The sequence below is a fragment of the Malaclemys terrapin genome, chromosome 11 (genome assembly GCF_027887155.1).
Source record: "Malaclemys terrapin pileata isolate rMalTer1 chromosome 11, rMalTer1.hap1, whole genome shotgun sequence".
Classification (NCBI taxonomy): domain Eukaryota; kingdom Metazoa; phylum Chordata; order Testudines; family Emydidae; genus Malaclemys; species Malaclemys terrapin.
Window position 1 is genome coordinate 18,196,298 of NC_071515.1, and position 20,552 is coordinate 18,216,849.

At 42.4% G+C, this 20,552-nt stretch overlaps 1 protein-coding gene across 2 annotated transcripts in view; it reads left to right on the forward strand.

Moving 5' to 3' along the window:
• The window catches only part of KLF7 (KLF transcription factor 7), a 72,922-nt gene extending 56,701 nt beyond the window's left edge, over positions 1-16,221 (forward strand). Inside the window, exons 3-4 of one of the 2 annotated variants that reach the window (XM_054044574.1) lie at positions 3,273-3,396; positions 10,383-16,221. In XM_054044574.1, the coding sequence (XP_053900549.1) occupies positions 3,273-3,396; positions 10,383-10,434 (176 nt within the window). In that variant the 3' untranslated portion in view covers positions 10,435-16,221. The remainder of the gene's footprint in view (positions 1-3,272; positions 3,397-10,382) is intronic. The other variant, XM_054044575.1, reaches the window with a different exon arrangement.
• Positions 16,222-20,552: the final 4,331 nt, after the last annotated feature.

A 20,552-nucleotide genomic window follows, 5' to 3' on the forward strand; every position in this document is an offset into this window, starting at 1 on the left:
GGGGACAGAGCCCCAGAGCACAGACAACAGAGATACATAGCATCCCACCCAAACGTGTATTCTAGACAAGCCTAACAGAATTACTGCTGGGCTCTAATAAGCTAAATACAGCACACTACATTATGAAAGCACTTGGCAAATGTTAATTAGACAAATCCTGCTTCAGTCATAATGCTCGCTGATTTCAGGCAAAGACCACAGTATTTGTTAACAACCCTTCTGTTCTGTAGACAATTGTACGTTAGGCTGTCTGTAGCTGCCAGTTTTGAATAAGCGTTAGCGTCTCTCACTCTCTCCATAACGTATGCAACAAAGGCACAGCCACGCAGAAACACATCTGTCTTGCTGTCTCCATTGCGAGCGAGGCATTTCTTCTCTTGCAGCCACACAAACTAAATGATTTTCACCATGCAAATTACCTCTCCCCACACACAATTTGTTACTGTGGTGTATTGCTTTTAAAAACAACGTGTTAGTTGTCCCAGTAGAGCAGCAGCTGAAGGTTCCACCATCAGGGGCAAGTCCAGAATATGGGGCGTCATTTCTGGGTGTCCACTTTCTATGCCAGTGGAGACACAGGGCCGCCCTGGATCTCTAGGGGAGAGCATGTGGGCTGTAGCACACTTGAGGGCAGTGTTTGGGTGGGTCAGCATTGGGGGCAGCATCCGAGCCACGGCTGAGATGGGCATGGGAAGCACCACCAGGCCCGTGATCTAGGCGCTGATGGAAATGAAAACTTTGAATGGCTTTTTGAACGGAAAACTCCTTTTCAACAAATTTGTCTCAGTAGAGCTAGCTTGTTCCAATCCAGCCTGTGCTATGTTTGTTCTATTTTCTCATTGTTACCAGCCAGCGGTTTCTTTAGGATTTCTTTTATTTTTACGGTCTAACCCAAAAATGGCCAGGACAAGCACACCGATCAGAAGAGAATTAGGGCATCCTAAATACTACAGCATCTACAAATGTAGGCGTCTTTCATTGGCCTCTTTTGCCTAGGTCTTGCAGCGCATGAGGGACCTGCTGTTCTAAGATCATGTGCTCTAGAGCTGTAGAGGAATGTTACCTGTACAATGTGGTGAATGTTCATAATTGGCTTAAAATATTTGGGCTCTGTTTGATACACTCTCATATGGTATTCTGAAAAAAAAAAAAAAAAAACAGCACCTGCCTAGATTGAGCTTCAGGGAGAATGTGATTTGAAATGAAAATCCCGCTGCCTCTTTTTTGTTTTTCCTCGAACCCTCCCCCATCCACTACCTTTTATTCTTTAGGGCCTGTAGACTGTGATTGCTTGACTGATGGATCGATCTGTGCCTGGCATTTCTCCACCTGCTGCAGCCTCGTGTAGGGTTTCCTCTTCTAATAGGACCGATGCAATGCATCTTTTTATGGATTTTGCTTTTCAAACCTGAGTTGAGGATAAAAGGCTTGAATTGCTGAACTCCAGTAGATATCCCAGCCCATTCTCCTCTTCTCTCCGTGGCAGCTTTCCACTTTATCTTTGGAGCTGCAGAGCCTAGCTTGTAATCAATAATGTTTGGTAAATGACTAGTCACAGAGAAGCTTTTCCTACACGTACTGGGCCAAATCAGTTCCTGGGGCAACTCTGTTGCAGTCAGTGGAGTTACACCAGCAATGAATTTGATCCTCACACTCTTCTGACTTGTCCCGTTTGCTTACTGTGGCGCTCCCAGTTTCGGACTATAACGTATTCAGATCTCTCTCTAGTACCTGCTGAATATACTCTGTGGTCAATACATGACACGTGGAGACCTGACATGCTATATTTGGTATTTAAATCTGCTGAGAGTGAGAGAGAGAGATTTAAAGAAGCGCCTTCTTAGCAAGTTTCAGAATTAAAAAAAAAAAAAAAAAAAACTTTCCCTCCCTGCTAATAATCCCCCCTTTGAAGCTTAACAATGAAATCTGTTTCCTCAATGTGTTCTCACTGATCCCCACCTCCCCTAATGCATCCAGCCTCTTGTTATTGCTGGGCTGCTCAGGAGGGCTGGGCATAGTGCCATGGCTGCAATGTAGTAGAAGAGCATTCACACATTTGTTCTGAGGTGATGTGGTAAGTCTGTGCACACGCACGCACTTTGCAGGCCTATAGAGAAAGGGGTCATGAGGAGGGGGGGGGGGGGTTTGGACCTTGACAACGTCCATTCTAAAATGGAGAGTACCGTCCTTGAGGTCATGGGTGCTACACCAGAGCTGCATTTGACCCCCAGAACCTGGTTTGTGGTATCAAATGGGGAAAGTGAACACAGAGGAGCGGATTCTGCACTGACTTCCAACCCCTGCAGCCCCACTGACTTCAAGGGAATTGCATGAGAGAGAGTTCCATGCGGGATAACAGCTGATAAACATATGGTCGGAAAGGTGCTAATCAGTCACAATCGCCTGTGGGATTAACTGATTTAAAGAGAACCCTTCTCCTCTTGTGCTTGCAGCACCAAAAACATCATTTGCACTTTATAATCAACTAAGCAGGTGCATCTAAGTGGGGATACAAGATGTGGGGTCTGGGTGGAAGGAGATGCGAGTGCTACCAGTGCGGGGGGTGAAAGGCAACTCCTGAAAGCCAGAACTAGAGCAATACCTTTTCGTTAAGTGGCATTTTAAGCACTGTGGGTTTAATTACATGTGCAGTTGTACACCTATTTGCCTGATACGCATGGGCAATCATGATATCTGTGCACAGGAATACTCACTTGCATGGGTAATAACCAAATTTGTGCACACAACGCTGACCCAAGGAATTGAAAACAAGCCTATGGCAACACAGCTGTGGGGGTGTTTTGGTTCTTTTTTTTTAAAAAAAAAGAACCAAAACATTCTGACGGTTTTGAAATATTTCTTTCACCAAGGAAGGGTAAGAATTTAAGATGTAATGAAGTTGGGGCCTGATCCAAAGACTATTCAAGTTGATGGAAAGTTTCCTATTGACTTCCGCAGGCCTTGAAACAGGTTCAGAATGGTCAATTGCTTTTGGGAGTCTGCCATAGATTTGAAGAATCTGAGTGAATGTAAGTCATTGGTGCTTGCGTGCTAGGCAACAAGGTGTGGGGAAAAATCAGTGGTGCTCGTGCCCTATGTGGCTAGTTGGGAGGCAACGGCCTGGCTGGCTGGGGCAAAGGAATGGGTGCTGGTGGGCAGTACAGCTGGATATGGGGAATAGGGCTGGCTGGCCAGGTATGGGGCAAAGGGCGGGAAGGTTTAGACAGCAGTAATTTCATTGCAGTGCTGATTGATCTCTCATCCCCCTGCAGGTGAGAAGCCTTACAAGTGCTCGTGGGAAGGGTGCGAGTGGCGTTTTGCACGAAGCGACGAGCTCACAAGGCACTACAGGAAACACACAGGGGCAAAACCCTTTAAATGCAACCATTGTGACAGGTAATGCAGCCTTCTAAATCTAGTGTTCAAGCAAATGTACTGCTGGTAAAAGACAGCGCACTGCCCGACCCCAGGGACCAAAGCCTCTGGCTTTCCACATAGCATACACCGCAGCAGTGCATGTTTCCTTACAGCATATCGCCAATGTTTTTTTCTGCCCTGAAACCCCTCTCTTCCTCAGTGGCCAGCAGGAGTGTCAGGAGTGGTGGGGGGTTTGGGGAAGTTTGTCCGCTAGCAACTGGGCTGAGACCAGCAACTAATTTCTGTACCTTTTTTTCTTCTGGATACCTAAAGCAGAAGCATGGAGTCAAGGCCAGATTGTGGTCCGAGCAAAGTCAGTGGGAGTTTTGCCATTGACTCTGACTGGAGCAGGGTCTGGCCCAATGCACAGCTTTATTTAGCAAAATCTCGCTTTAATGTGCATAAACTCTACCCAACCTGCTAGCTGCAACAACATCTTGGCTTTCCCTCTCCATGATCCCATGTGACTTGGGCAACAAACAAAAGACTGAATTTGCAGCTGCCCTTCCTTGCTTACAAAATTGTGATTGGGCTCCACCTCTTGGCTTCCTATCCCTGTAAAGAAGTCACCTGAGGATTGTCGAACCTCACAAACCAGTGGGTCAAGCGAGTCAACACAGCCTAAGATGGGGAGTGTGGGACACTCACAGGTTCTCAGGGGAATGGCGAAGGCACCCAAGATCTAGAACCAACCCGAGGGGACTGACAGCATTTTCCCTTTTCTGCATGTTAAATCTATCATTGATCTTCTGGTTCAGTTAACTGAGCACACAGACCTATGTTTGCCTCTCTTCCTATAGGCAGTTGGACAGACAGTTCCTGGGGAAACAAAGGGCAACATTTTCAAAAGTGCCTACGTGATTTAGGCACATGTGAAAATGTTACCACAAAGATTTTGGGTGAAATCAAAGAAGCCATGATTATTCACACTGACTGAGAATCTAGTCCTCTTGTCTTTAAATCACACACTTGACGACCTCCATTTTATGTGATACTGTAGATTTAATATTTTGTCATCTGTCTTTTTAAGCACCAAGATCCACGGATAGGTACCCAAAGCAGGTTTTCCAAAGAACCCTCATCCAACAGCTCTCATTGGGGCAGCTAAAAAATGAGGTGACTGGGTTTGCCTACAGAGCTGTCTGCTCAGCATCTGTCATCCAGAACAATGGGAGCTGCTGGCCGCTGATTCCTCTTGAAAATCTGGCCTCTTCATTTAGGTGCCTGAATGGAAGCAGAGCTCTTTTGAGTATCTGGTCCCAGTTGTGGTTGCTGAGCATTTTGGAAAATCTGGCTCTTTAAAATAAATACATAATTGGGGTGGAGCAAGAGAGACACTACACAAGGAATCACATCTGACAGTACTGACGTTATCAGACAATAACACCCCCCTCCCAAACTGGAGGATGGCAATGCCCACGGTGAAGGCTGGATCCAGGATAGGCATAATCAAATAATGTGCTTGCATCTGAACATGTTATCCGGCTAATCCTATTTATATATATTTTTAAGAGGCTTAAGAAAATTACCCGTCTTTTTAATGCAGCACTAAGGTTCTCCGTTATGATAAGAAAATGGTTTGTAATACAATATAGAGGTTATAAAGCCTGTGGGCACACCAGACTGGCCAAGAGCATGCACAGAAAAATGATACATAGAACATAAACAGGGACACATCCTTTGATGGGAAGGAAATTTGATCATTTGCACATCCTGTCTTTCCAAGATCCTCATCCTCCTCTGTCCCCTGCCCCCAACCAAGGGCTTCCTCTGTCTTTTATCCCTGGATTATCTCTTGTTTGCTCAGAGTGATAAAGAATAAACCAAGCACAAACCCTCTGGATTGTTGCCTTTTTATAAGCATTTCTGATGTTCTTTTATTTTTATTGTAAGAGGCTGCTTTCTGCTGGTCTTTGCTCTTTAAGAACCAAACAAGCCCCCCCAATTCCTTAACCCCCAAACAAACAAACCACCCTTTTTGGTTTCTGTTACAAAAAGACAACAGTTGTGATCATTCAGATCCAAGGAAATCTCACCACTTACTATTAACACCACAATCTCCTTTAGTCATTTGTCACATTTTGAGTTAGAAGAATACCACCTCTCTAAGTGTTTTTTTTATTGCAGCCCCCATCACAGTGTCTCTTTGCTGTTTTATTCTATGAATTTGTTCCCTTAAAATTGTCAGTTTTTCCTCCTTTGACCACATTGATGGCTAGGTAAAAAGTATTCACCAGTTTAAACTGATCATATGTGGTGTAATCTGTCTATCAATTTCCCACCACCCTTTCACTGGGTCTAGTTTGGGAAGTTCAGGGACTTGCTGTGTTCAAAGTGGTTCAGAGTGATGGCTCCTTTACTTCGCTGGGCCTGCTTTGACTTCACACTTTCTTTCCTTTCTCTTCCTCTTTCCCGCTTCCCAAGTGTGCTAACCGCCCCCTACTCTAGGCCTGGATTCAGGCATGCCCTTAAGCACATACTTCAGTCCAGCCATATTCAGGAAAGCATTTAAGCACGTGCTTCTGGTTAAACAGGTGCTTTCCCAAATTAAGGTCCCAGATAGTGAGAATCCCATTTCTCCATCTCTAAACTGCTGCCTCTTAGATTTCTTTTTAACTTCTTCCTTTTCACCCGCTATTAATGACAGAAGGGTCCTTGCCTACAGTCAACATCCTGGCTTTCTGAGCTTTAAGTAGCCTTAGGTACATCTTTCAGCAGTGTCGATGTAGTGTAAACTAACTGCACACCACTCTTCAGAGGTGAAGGCGAGTACTTTGGCCAGCAGAGCATGAAAATGGTGATTGAACTACCAGTAGGGGGAGTGTTTATGTGTGTGATCCATCAACGAGTCCATTAAAAACCCCTCTTTCAGGGCTGTGGGTTTACACCACTAGCCTTTTGGATTGTATTCATGCTATTAGCCTAGAGGACAATTTTAAAAACAACACATATAGGTCAATTCAGGTGTTATAACTTTTAGTGAGAAAAGGAAGTGGGGGTGGGGAGACAAGAAGCTAGAAGTCTGTCACTTTGTTTTCTCCCTCCCCAAGTGCACACGCACACACACTTTCTCTCTTTTTCAAACAACGTTGGTGACATCTTTTTAAAGCACCAAAATTTCAGGTGCACACAGTCTTTGATGTAAACGGGGGTGCCGAGGGTTTTGTGGTGGACCTTTGGCCTTGGGTGTAAACACAACTCTCCTTGTCATGAAAGGGGATTAACAGCTGAAGTTTCTTCTGGAAAAACAGGATCCTTTAAAATGAAGTATTTAGTTTTGCCCCCCCGTCTTACAGGACACAGATCGTATTGTAAATTTTGGTTGGCAAACTACCACCGATGGGAGGAGCAGCATATGTACAGCGAGTGGTGTGTGCTTTGGAGGCGGCAGGGGAGAAAGCAGAGGGAGCTGAAGTAGCCCAGAAGGAGATGAAAGAGGCCCCAGGGTGGCTGAGGCACCATAAACGTGTGGGTTATTAGCATTGCCGAAGAATTAGTTGAGAAGCTTTTCAGAACCAGGGGTGACTTTACATACCCTATGTCGAGACACCCATGGCCACAGCTGTCACAGGTGTTCAACTGAGGGAAACGTGATGTAAAACTCTTCAACTTTATTTTAATATATATAAATGGGTATTCTCCTTCACTGCAAGCGAAGAGCCATGTGCTCCCCTCCACACAGCTGGAGGGGTAGGTAGATTGCTCAGAGGACCAAATCCCACTGGGCAGGATCTGGGCAGAGGAAAAAGATGGCTGAACATTATAGTTTCTTCCATCCCAGCTGCCTCCTCTTGTTGCCCTGCAGATGCGGAGATGAAACCCAGCAGCATGTTTGGGAGTAGGCAGTTTATGTCCATGCAAGCCCATCAGGAATTATGATATTTTTATGCTTTGCAAGCTGTCCCTGCTAGGAACAATGCAGAGACACATACAGCCTTTCTGAATCCTGGAGGGGGTACGTGCTGGGCGTGGGTACAACATGCAGCAATGCTACAGAGGTGGCAAAGTTGTGGAGACAGAGACCTGTCCTGTGGAAGACCAGAGATCCACAGGATTTTCCTTCATGGATCCCTATCTCAGAACCTATTTAGGACAACTGCCCATTCTGGGCCAACTCTACTGCCAGCACCAGTTCCAAGAAGGGAAAATGTGGCTGGACCTCAGCAACTTAATAGCTGCAGATGTGTCTTGGGCTTTTTGAGGGTAGGATTTAGCTGTAAAATTTTGTGGGGACTTAGCTAAGAACGGCCATACTGGGTCAGACAAAAGGTCCATCTAGCCCAGTATCCTGTCTTCCAACAGTGGCCAATGCCAGGTGCCTCAGAAGGGATTACCTGTTCTGTTCATTATCAAGTGATCCATCCCGTCGCCCATTCCCAACTTCTGGCAAACAGAGGCTAGGGACACCATCCCTGCCCATCCTGGCTAATAGCCATTGATGGATCTATCCTCCATGAAGTTATCTAATTCTTTTTTGACTTTTTTTTCCAGTTGAAACTGTCGTCCTCCTCTAGGAGCCTCCCCAGTAGATGAAGTTAACTGAATTACTAGCCGGGAAAGAGCCTGCAGGATTAGTTATGTATCATTTTATTAGGTGTAAAAATATATTGGACCAGAACATAAGGTTATTGATACAAAACAAAGTTTTGGTTCTGTTATTAACATTAACAAATCTTGCCATGTCAGTGAGTCAGCAAACTTTTAATCAGTATTGCTTCTGGTTATTAGCAGGCAGCTGAGAGAAGCAGTGGTCAGGTGGTGGTCTTGTGGCTGGTCATAGTCTAAAATGCCAGCTGGTGCCTGTCTTCCTGGCACCCAGACTTGTTTTGGCAGGTGTAATATCCATAGCATGCTGCTTTCTCCATTATCCTGATGAGAGGAATGGCTGTCCAAGGACATATTTGGTACCCTGCAGCTGGACAATACTAGCTGTGGTGAGCCCACTCTCCATTGTAAGGCTTTCCTCTCTGTGTGTCTCTCTCTCCAGATTTAATGCACATACTTCACCCTGGAAATTAAAAGAATGCAGGATTCCCACTCCATACCATTCTAAAATTGTTCTTTTTATTTTTTTCCTACTCTGCTTTGTAAAGAAGCATGGACCAGATCCTCAGCTGGTATGAATCAACATAGCATCATTGATTACACTGGAGCTATGCCGATATACGCCCGTTGAGGATCTGGCCATGTAGGTGAAGGTAGTCTTCTTGCAGATTTTCTGCTCTTACAAACATTTATCATATTTGCTCACCCCTGCATACAAGTAGTAGGAGGCACACAGAGAATCAGAGAATAATGGCAAAAGGACAGACTAAGTGCACTACCAGGTCTTTCCCCTCTGATTTTCATGATTCTTTCTTTGCTTTATGCTGAAGGCACCTATGGGACCTGTTTAACTTTTTTTTTAAACAATGACTGAGTTAATTTCCTTACCTGCTTTTTTACTGAGAAATGCAGATAATTCAATTATTGCTTTGATCATAATTTATTCAGCATAAATCTGTTTGCGTGCACGACAAATTCTAGCAACAAGCTTTTTAAAAAAAAAAAAATAGCGTGTGCCAGTGTTTATTTTGTAATGTAGCTGTGTGTGGCAGTGCATGAATTTTCAAAGCATCACTGACAGGTTAATTCTGTAAGTGGCCTGCCACAACGTACACTGCGCTAAGATTCCGGCAACAAGCAGCAAATGTAATTTGTGGTAGATTCTTTTTATTATTACTAAATATAACTTAGAAAGTGTCTTACAGGTTAGAGTGACAAGAGTGAAGGCCAAGATTTTCAAAAGTTCCAAGCGATTTTGGGCATCTCAGGTTTTGAGTGCCCAGTCTGAGGCATCTGAAAGGGGCCTTATTTTTCAGAAAGTGCCAAGGACCTGGAAGCAGTCCTCTTTAAAAGGTCTCACTAGGCACTTCTGAAAATCTTGGCTTAAGGCTGCTTTGTATATAGTGGCATTTGGGTGGCCAGTGTGAAATGAGTTGCTGCTCTCAGTCCAATTCCTAGCATATCACATTTAGCATTAATGTTCTCTCTTCCTTTTGGAAATGTTAGCAGAAGGGTCAAGGATCGAATGGCCATGAAGAAAGAATTGCCCATTGTCCTCAGAAGTTCAGTCACAGTGAATACAATTCGGTGGAGCAAAGCACTGTGTTAATGTTGTGATTGGAGAGAGGTTTTCATTCTCTAGGGCTCTCATTCTGAGAACCTTTCATAAGCATGAACATGCATCTACATTTGTACCAGTGCCAGCATGTTTTGCACGTGGACTAAAAATAAGATGGCCTTGGGGGATAAAGCCCAGAACTGGGAAGTGAAAGACCTGGATTCTGTTGCTGGGTTTGCCAGACTTCCTGTGGGACCTCAAGCAAATTCCTTATCTCGCTGTGCCTCACTGTCCTCATCTATAAAATGGGAATAATGCCTAGCTTCCTCTCAGGGATGTTGTGGGACTACCTTCATCAATATCTGTATCGTACTCATTCTCAGAGAGAAGGCTCTATGGGCCTTATTTTCAACAGAGCTCTGCTTCGATTTAGGTACCAAAATGAGCAGCTCAGCCCTCAAATCTGGCCTCTTATTTTGATGCCCAAGTGGGTGCCGAGGTCTTTTGAAGATATGCCCACACCTAAGGGTGCTGAGCACTTGAAAAATCTGACCCTATAAAATATGCAAAATTATTTAATTTTATCACTTCAGCTACTTGCTTAATGAGTTAGCTTGCCCATTCCCCAGTTTCTAACAGTATGAATCTGGTGGGGTTGGAGTGAGGGGAGCATAATCTACTAACGAAGAGCCAGCATAGCTACTTATCTTGAATGGTGGAGGGGAAGTCACCTTGACTTTGTGACCACAGGTGGCATGTTCAAGGGAGCTGCTGTAAACCTGGGTGAACATTGTTCTGGTGCATGATGGTGGAGGAGCAGAAAGGCCTGTTTTGTAAAATCCTTATTTTGTTTGTTTCGCAGGTGTTTTTCCAGGTCTGACCATCTTGCCCTCCACATGAAGAGACACATCTAAGTACCTAAAATCAGTCAGCATGGCATAGATGTCAGCTGAGCTAAAAGACATGGCATGAAGGGTGGAACTCGGTTATAACCCGCTGCCTTGCAGAAGAAGAGAACTTGATCACATGTAAACCTCTGTACACAGACCACACACTCACACTGTCATGCACCCAACTATACTTAAATACATACATCTGTTCTTTATGCCTTGCCCCAGCTGGATGGAAGAAGGTGCAGGAGAGGAGATGGGGTAGAGGTGAAGTCAGTAAGATAGAACAATTGCTTACAGTACTTCATCACCCTTGGATTTGTTTCCAGCTATTGCCAGTAGAAATCAAAGTAAATGGAAGAGGCTTCTCTGCAGATGGACAGCAAGTAGGAGGGGCTTATTTAACTCGCTTCTCAATGCAACTCCATAGGAGAATATGTCGTCTTCAAGTTGCATATTTGTAGCACTAACTTTTCTTTTTAAATAGATGGGGGGGAATAATGACCTAGAAAACCAAATCCCAGTTTGGTAGCCAAAATTAACCTCTTGGTTCCTTTATTCTTTGTCTGAGAATTCCTAATGCTCGACACATCAAACTTCTCACAGACACTTTGATCTGTCTTGGTTTTGGTTCTTCCTAGAACTGAGCTATTAAGATCCTTTTAAGTCAATACCAATGGCCTTAATGGCAGTTGACTGTGGAGTGACACCTGTGACATATACATCATCTGTTTGGCCTGAGTTTATGTAGACTTCATGGAGGATGATATTTTTGTTTGGGTATTTTTGTGTTAACTTTTTTTTAAGCTATTGCATGCCCTATGCACTGGTAGGGATTATGGAAGCTGCTGGCATGACTGGAAAGCAGCCAAAGAAAGAATCCCTGAAACACCACGTTATATCTCCATAGGCATCACCTTATTGCCATAGCTAGGACTTCTTGTTTTGTCTAATGAAAACTTGAAAAGCTCATGTGGAAGCTTAGACATTTTATCTTTTCTCCATGAACAAGTGATCTTCAGAACTTCTTTTCTTCACCTGCTTATCTGTCTTGGACTGGCCAATCAGGCATGACTACAGATTTCCTTCAGCACCATGTGAGCATGTTGGCTACAATCCACAGTGATTGACAAATTGTGTTGCGTGTTCTTGTTATTCTATTGACCAGTTTAAAACATTGACTTTTATTTGTTGAAAGAGCACCTGCAAACATTTATTTTCTAAGCCTAACTTTTGGTTAAGCATCTTACAAAAAATAAAAAGCCAAAAATACTACTCCGGTCCCAGAGTGGGAAAGTGAGACCCTCTTCCAAATAAAGTGGCTTCATTCAGCATTAATCTTCTAAAGTAAAGATCACAGTCCTCCTTTCCCATTCATCAAGGTGATGGTATAGCCCACTGATATAAAAAAAGTGTAAGAATATTTAAAGGGTGAATGAAGGGTTGGCTTTTGTGCACAGCACTGAGGATTTTCCAAGTGATCGGTCTAAAGTATTGGTAGCATGGGTCCTATTCGACCTTCAGTCTGTACCATCCAGGATCAATGGAAGCCTCATGCTCACCCTTGAATCCTGTAGATAATTTGACCATCTTGGCTCAAAGTGGACTAAATTTCTTGTTTAAAAAAAATAATATATATAGTATATAAATACAACTTGCATTTATAGCAAGTTGGCACTGGCCCTAACTCCAAAGACTGCCTTTAGGACCATATAAAATGGCCTATGCAAGCAGGTGGGGTGGTCATTAGGACAGGTTGTATATTTTGTATATTCTGGGACCCTCCCTACAAGACATGTCTAGAAATGAAACAAAATGGCATGTGGTTCACAAATGGTTGCTGCTCTTTTATACTGTACTAGCCAACTGCCCTCCTTTGACTGTTTTGACTCATTGACTGTTAAATATTTCCCTTTTGGGATACAAAACTGAACTTTTAAAAAAAATCCATAGCTGTAAAACGTAAGAGCAATCACTGGAATCATTGGTACTTGCGTTCTCAGCGTTTGCGCAACCTTTATTCCAGTCAGAGATTGAATCTACCTGAAAGATGTTTATTTTGCTCACAGTTTTTACAAACACTGACTGTCAGTTGGACACTTTGGTGGGGAATATGATACGGCCCATACGGCATGAGATATGGACCAAAATCTAACCATCTTTTTGGGGGGCAATGATGTAACAGTGAAAAAAGTAAGAGAAAATTGAGTTTTAATCCAAAGATTTAAAACTAACTGTACTATTAAAAAAAAAAAATTACTGGAGCACTGCTTGCTGACAATCTCGTAGTTCTCAACTTCTGTATTTGCATACTTCTTATGGCCATTCCATCCAGGAGTTCAATTGGGTTCTGAGGGCCCTACAACCCAACTTGTGTTTGAATATGTGGAGCATCTTACCAGGATGTCTCATGGGAGCTTGAGGATACTTGAACCTCAGTTGCGTGAAACTATAGAGCATCCATTCAGTGAATTAGATAAAAATATAGAAAACTCTAGAAGAAGTTCATTCCCATAATATCCTACAGTACATGTGCACATACCCACCACTACATTAGTCATTGGCTATGAACCTGTATAAATATTCTCTTCAGAACTCTAGGTACTCCTGCCTCTAGAAATGTTACTAATAGTCCAGAAGACTTAATATTAAAGGCAATTAAAGTACAAGGCTCTATTTTAAAAATGAAAAAAAAATTGGAGAGAAAATATTTGCTTCCTCTTGTCACTTGAGGTCTTGTTGACATCTCATTTAAAATATAGCAGAACAAGGGCCTTTTGATAAATATCAAAAATTTCTGAAATATTTGGAAACTCTTGTCTCTACAGATAGGTCTAGAGGTGTTCTACAGACCTCTATTAGTTTCCTCCATATTAAATTCTATAGGACTTTTCTATTAGGAGAGAAGTCTTCGAAAAGAAAAAAGTTATGGAAGTCCCAGTATGACTCTGTCAGCAGACATTACTGTACCATGCAGCCTATCCCTATGTCTTGGGTCCTTACCCGACACATTGGAGTTAAATTCCATTAGATCTAAAGTAATTTACATCACTGTGCATACGCACATTAGAATACTATCTTTCTTCTCATTGGCAGCAGGCTTCCCCGGAATCTGATTTTTTTTTTTTTAAAGGCAAGCACCATTTTGCTTGATACCCTGAAACCATTGACCAAATATGGGAGAAGAGGGTGAATTGGAATGTAAAAGTGGGATCCGCTCGTTGCTTTCAGGACTCTGTGTTTAGTTTAAATAAAAGCAACAACTAACCTTTGATGTCCTGCCTAAAACTGAGACAATGGATGAATATGGTGGCTAGTGTGACTGAATGTACCTTCTCTGTGACTTGATCACTATTTGCGAACTCAGAAGCGCTCTCTCTCTCTCTCTCTCTCATTGTTCCCCATTTTTGGGCATTTTCGTTTCTTTAGCAGTTTTCAATACAAAGATTGCCCCCCTATTTAAGCTGTTGGTATCTTTGCTTCTCTATGTACTGAAGAGATCATAACTGATGCTTGCAATATAAGAAACAAATCAAGCTTGTTTAATTGTTTCCTTTTTTTCCTCCACCTTACATGTGTCAACGTATAAAAAAATATGAGGGGAAAAAGTTTGTAAATAATTTCACTTTCACAAGGCCAACCGCCAGTGGCTCCAGGGTTTTTAAATCACGCTTTTATTCATGCCTCAACACATCTGGGCATCCCATGCAGTAGGATTTTGTATGTTTAAGCTTTCATATTTGTGGGCAAAACCTCTAACCCAACACTCCCTTAAAATACATTTTGTTGGTTTCTGGTAGATCATATATTTTAAAAAGAATGTGAAAATAACTCTATTCAGTATTGACTTGAAAAACAAAAACATGAAAATCCTCTTCTTCATAAGATTTTACACCCCTTGATCGAAGAGTCTTGCCTTCTCTTACTAGCATTATTTCTAGTCCCTTGGAATGATGATTTCACAATGAAGCTAATGTGGTTAATCTTCCAAGTGTTGCATTAATAATAACCTGGACAAATTCTGCAATCTTACTCAGCCACAACATCTCAGTGGCAAGTTTTGCCCAGGTAAGAACTGCAGCAGTTGGCCCCCACACACTAAGGTCTCTCTTATGTAGTGAAACTTTTCTCCCTTCTTTGAGAAAGAGGTCAGTTATATTCAAAAATGTGGTGACCGGCTGCCTTCTGTACCACCTCAAAAGTGGACTTACCTAACCGAAAAGATTCAGAAGCAGGTGTTTTCAAACAGGGTTTTGGGTTTTTTCCCCCCTTAAAGCTTATTAGTAGCATTTTTATGTAAAAATTAAAGTTGGACTGTTCATAATTTTCAAAATGAAAGCATTTACTTTTAAGTGTTTTGATTCCAACTTCTGAATACTGCCAGAAAACAGGTTCTACCCCCTCCCTCTGGGTGTGTATGTACAGCACATACTTACATGGAAGGAGAAATTGAGCTACTGACATTTTCAGTGTGGTAGCCAACTGTGCCTATTACCTTTGGTTTGGGGAGGGTGCTTACTGTTGCCAGTGCATTTTAGAAATACCGTGGGCTTACATAGGAAGTTTTCAACCGTATTTGTTGCTATGTATTGTGAACTAGGCGGCTGCAAACTAGGGGGCGGGGGAAAGGAGGGCTCAGACTATATACCCTGAGAGTGAAACAATGGAGAGAGATGGCATTTTTAGCCTTTATCTTTGGACTGTAGAGAAAAATAAAAACCAACACAGTCCCAGAAAGGCCTGTTGGCTGCGGGGGCTGATCCTTAGCTTATATTTTAACCCCTCTCTCCTGTAGTTTAGAACACGAGCCCTACAGGCCCTGAGAGTAGCTTGAAACACTGGTTTAAACACTACTTTGTTATTGGGGCCTTGTCTCTACCGGACAAGTTGCACCAGTTTTATTAAATCAAGCTTGTTAAACTAATACAAAAAGCCACTACATAGGTGCACTTAACCTTTGCTCAAGTCTGTTTAGTTTGCATTGGTAACTTTTAATTAATCTTAACTGATGTAAGAAACAGCTAAGCTATTTTAGGTGCCTTTCTATTGGAGGCTGGCACTGGTTTAACTAGATTGATTTTTAAAATCAATCCAGATGAAATGCTGTAACTTTTCTCACATAAAACAAGGCCTTAGTATTTCCGCTCATTTAAACAGGAAGTAAAAAATAAGGCCAAGATATTTTTCTTTTATAGCAAAGTTTACTTTCTGCCCCTCCCCACGCCCCTTCCTTGTTTAAGCTCTTTCTTGCTTTCTACCATATCAGTCTTTCCTTTAACAAAAACAAAAATAAATATGAGTGCTCCCCATTTGAAACAAAAACAACCCTCCCCCCCCCACACACACAAACAACATAGCTTGAAGGATGTTCATTTTGCACTATAATTTTTCTTTTGCCAGATGTGTCTAACAAGTGCATTTGGAGATGCCCTCGGTCACATTCTCTCAGGCCTACTCTGGTATTTCTAATATATCACAGAAGTACCCAAATCTTGTAGCCCTCAGTTCTGCCTTTTTTTGACATTTTATTTTTTTTAAGCTTTTTATAAATATATATATATATAAATATAAATATATTACTTTGTCAGTTTTTTTGCTGTACAAAAAGTCTTAAGATTTAAAAAATATTATTTGTATTATATGATGGTGGTATGTTAATGTTACAAAATTATTAATGAAGAAAAAATTTATTTTTGTTACTGGTCTGTTTCATAATTCTTTTTTAAATTGGTATATTGTAAGATATCTATGCAAAAATGTTATGTGATGCATTTTTATTTAAGAATGTAATATGTGTAATAAACAGTAGAATGTGTTTGGCCTGAAAACGGTCAGTGTGTCCTGAATGTTATTTCTTTATCGGAACTTCTCTGAATGAAACCTCTTCATATAATACGGCCTTAACACTGCAAACACATACATAGAATCATAGAACCATAGGGTTAGAAGGGACTGCAAGGGTCATCTAGTCTAGCCACCTGCCAAGATGCAGGATTTGTTGTGTCTAAATCAGGGATCGGCAGCCTTTGGCACACGGCCCGCCAGCTCATTTAAACAGGAAGTTAAAAAGTCGTGGAATCTCCTTCACTGGTGTTTTCAAAAAGAGGCTGGGAAGCGGCGCGGGTCGAGGGATGTGCTGGCCCTTCCCGCAGCCCCTATTGGCCTGGGACGGCGAACCGCAGCCAGTGGGAGCTGTGATCGGCCGAACCTGCGGACGCAGCAGGTAAACAAACTGGCCCGGCCCATCAACGGCTTTCCCTGGCAGGCCACGTGCCAAAGGTTGCCGACCCCGGTCTAAATTATCCAAGACAGATGGCTATCCAGCCTCTTTTTGAAAACCTCCAGTGAAGGAGATCCCACGACTTCCCTAGGCAGTCTGTTCGATTGTCCTACTGTTCTCACAGTTTGGAAGTTTTTTTGTGAGATTTAATCTAAATCTGCCATGCTGTAGTTTGAACCCATTCTCTCTTACCCCAGAGGGCAGGACAAGAGGCAACAATTTTTCTCCATTTTTTTTATGGCAGCCTTAAAGTATATGAATGGTCCCATTGAAATCAGGATCAGGAACTAAATTATCTACTTTGTTTTTACCTTAGACCAGCTGAGTGTCATTTACATACATGTCCTCTACATGCCTGGTTTGGGAGAGACACCCTAAAGATATTCCCTTGATTAAAAATGTTACTGATCCTCAACTGGTATAAATCAGCATTACTCTGCTGGAGCTAAGCCAGTTGACACCAGCTGAGGATCTGGCCCATGGCATTTTTATAACAACATACAGCACTTGCATAGCTCTTTACATCTGTAGCGGTCCAAACACTTTATCAAGTTAAGTAAATATGATGATACTCTTTTACAAGGAGATTCAGTGACTTGCTAAAGGTTGAACAGCTCAGTGGCAGAGGTGGGGATAGCATTGAGGTCTCCCGACTTCCAGGCCTATGCTCCTGTCTATGGAGCACATTCCATCTCAAGGTACTATAGAGCAAAATGTCCATCTCCACTCTCACTTAGTCTCCCTCTTTTTGTGGCTGCAATTTTGCAGACACAAGTTAGTTCACTTGGATGTCCCAGCCCCGACTGTACCAACAAATCAAGTACTTGGCTGGCCAATGACAGTAATTGTGGACAACACAAATAATGATTGGCATAAAATAAAGAGATCAACTTAAAATCTGTCTTGAACCCCTTTACGTTTATGCTGGTGGAAGTACATATTCAAACCCACCTGCTTCATTAGGAATTGCATGCACTCATCTGATGGACTGGTTGGGCCCCTATGATGCAATCTATCGTTTTTTCCTCCCTGGGACAGCATAGCTCATTACCCCAGAGAATTACTAATAGAACTATTAGTGTTAGACACTTGGGAACTGATCATCCAGTCAGTTGCATGTGAACAACTCCCAGTGACTTCTATGAGATCCCCATTGGGCTTTGATGCTGGTAGTACATCCATTGCTTGGTTTTGATCTCAGTGATATTGATCAAAACTGATGTAAGTCTACTACAGTCATATCTGGGGGAAGACTAAAGAGGGTACCCACAGTATTTCCAATACCCGTGGGTGGCATACTACAGTGCTCATTCAGTAGTTAAGCGTACATTTTTAATAAGGGCTTCTGGTGAAATATAAAAATGGTGGGTGCTTTGTGTTTTCGGTAAGAGAAAAGCTGTCGTTTTAAAGTTCCACATAGACTTACGGGGCTTGTGAAAAGAGGCATTTGGGGGTGGGAACGTCATAAGCACTCAGCACTGATTTAACTCTTTTTCCCATTTAGGTCAATGGTGAAACTCCCAACGAGTATCATGGAAGAAGAGCTCGGCCAATACTGAGCACTTCTGAAAATCCCGCCATAGGTTAGGCGACAAAGATTCCAGCTGGGTGGATAATCAGCAGGGCTTACTTCGTAATGAAAGAGGTGCCAGGGCTCAAGCAATTTTTTTCCATTCATAACTGATGCAGCAAGCCAAAAGACAGTGGGGCTATGAACTGCCAAGCCTAGAGGTGCCGGGGCTCAGTCCTACCACAAATTAAGGACTGGTAATCAATATGATGGCACAAGTCAATGTTTCATATTTAATGGTGACCACTACATGTCCTATCTGGGAGTATATTATTAGTTACACTTGTTTCAACAAAGAATGCAACACTTGTTTAAGTGTTGAGGTTGCATTCCTTTCTCTCTGCTGATCAAATAATAATCATAGAATATCAGGGTTGGAAGGGACCTCAGGATCTAGTCCAAACCTGATGTTGCTTTTAAAATGCAATGGTTTTTTTTAATGAAATATTTTCGTACAGTATGTGTGAAATATAGTCTTAGTAGTTTGACATCATGCCACAAAAATACAAGGCTGAAACACTTGTCCATTTATTATAGGTGGAAATACTTGTATTATGTGGCTATAATTATAGCAGTGTACATAATTATTTCAAATGTTTACAATATATGGAATTATAACCATATAATAAGCATTTTATAGCGTCTTTCATACAAACCTTATGCCCAAATCCTTAACCTCTCTCTCCCCCTGGGTGCTGTGGAAGTTTTGGATTAAGTAAGTGTAGCCATCATCACTAAAACCTTTGGTGCAATTTGACTGACTTCTGCCTGCTTAGCCTGTGATCAAGGACTGAGCCAAGCCTTTGACTAGTGTATCAGATGCATAACTCTCACTTACAGGTAAACATTTTAATAATTTTGTTCTCTAGGAACTGTCAGAAAATCCTATCCTTTACCTTATCATATTTTGTTTCCTCTTAGGAGCCGCTACCTACTTAGTCTACAAGAATAACAGTCACATGCTTCCCTGGGCTTAAGGCCAGGAAAGCTGATCATATAAAGAAACATCTTTCCCCTCAAACTGCTCAACTAACAGAAAGAGAACAAGCTCCTTCAACAGCTTCCACTACCAGTGCTCTTCCTGCCGTAGGGCAAATTCCAGTACTGCATTCGCTCCATTTAAAACAAAAAAATCTGCATCCATTGATCCTATGGTCAGTCCCCCCTTGTTTCCCACCCAGATTAGAAGTGATACCCTCCCTCCAAATACTCCTCCAAGGCACATCAGCTGGAGGAGGGTGTGGCGAGAGCAGAACTGGTAAGGCTGTTCCTTCAGGCTAAAGGAATCCAATCATCTCCTGAATGAACTCAGCCTCTACCTAGCCATGACTCCAAGAGTATAAGGCTATCTGGTGGACAGTACAAAGTGTCATAGAAGGCTGCCAGCTTGCATTTGTTTTCTAGTCAGAAATTCATCTAGATCTGGTCGAAACAAAATGCGGGGATGGTTTGGCAAAAGAAAACATGAAGAAACTATAAAAATGAGAGAGAGAGAGAGAGAGAGAGAGTTACTTTTTCCTCATTTTCTCTCACCTTTTTCCAGTCGAAGGCTTCCCACCAAAACTAAAGAAAACGTTTTGAAGTATTTTGATTTTTTTTAAATCGTTTTTAAATTGTTGGCAAAAATGAAGATAAAAAAACCAAAAACCCTTTTCAATGAAAATTTGACCAGCTTTCTCCCCCGTCTTTCCAAAGACCCTCCACATCGCTGAGTTAAGTCAGTTCTTTCTCCAGCCATGTCTGCTGACCCAGCATTGGCCTGTGTGTCTTCACCACAGTGTAGGGAGACAATCAGAGTCATCAAAGCGGAAAGTCACGGGGGCTCTTTAGGGCAAGGGGTTGCCGATTTGCTTTGTTTCCTGATAACGCTATTTTGCTTCAAACCACGTAGGAGGTTTCCTGTGTTCAAAGACCCTTCCTTGGCATTCAACTGAGCGGATTCAAATTCTTTTATTGCTTACATTGCTTGGCTAGTGGCCAAATTATAGAGGTACCAGCGCAGGTTGTAGTGGGTCTAATCATGTGGATTCACAGCTCCTCAGCAGTTGTTTTTTCTTCCCCCAAATGCACTCAGAAACTTGACGAAACTCACCAGAAGCTGCTGCATTTCATCTGGAAACTATCCCAAACCATAAATCTCTACCTACCCTGGGGGGCGGGGAGGAATAGCCTCAAACTCAGCCCGCGTTCCCAAAGCAGCAGAGTGTTGGCTTCAGGCTGAAAGCCCAAACCAGGCCGATTTCATCTGGTCTGGGGCTCATTATGAAGTTTCTGAACATTACTAGAGTACTT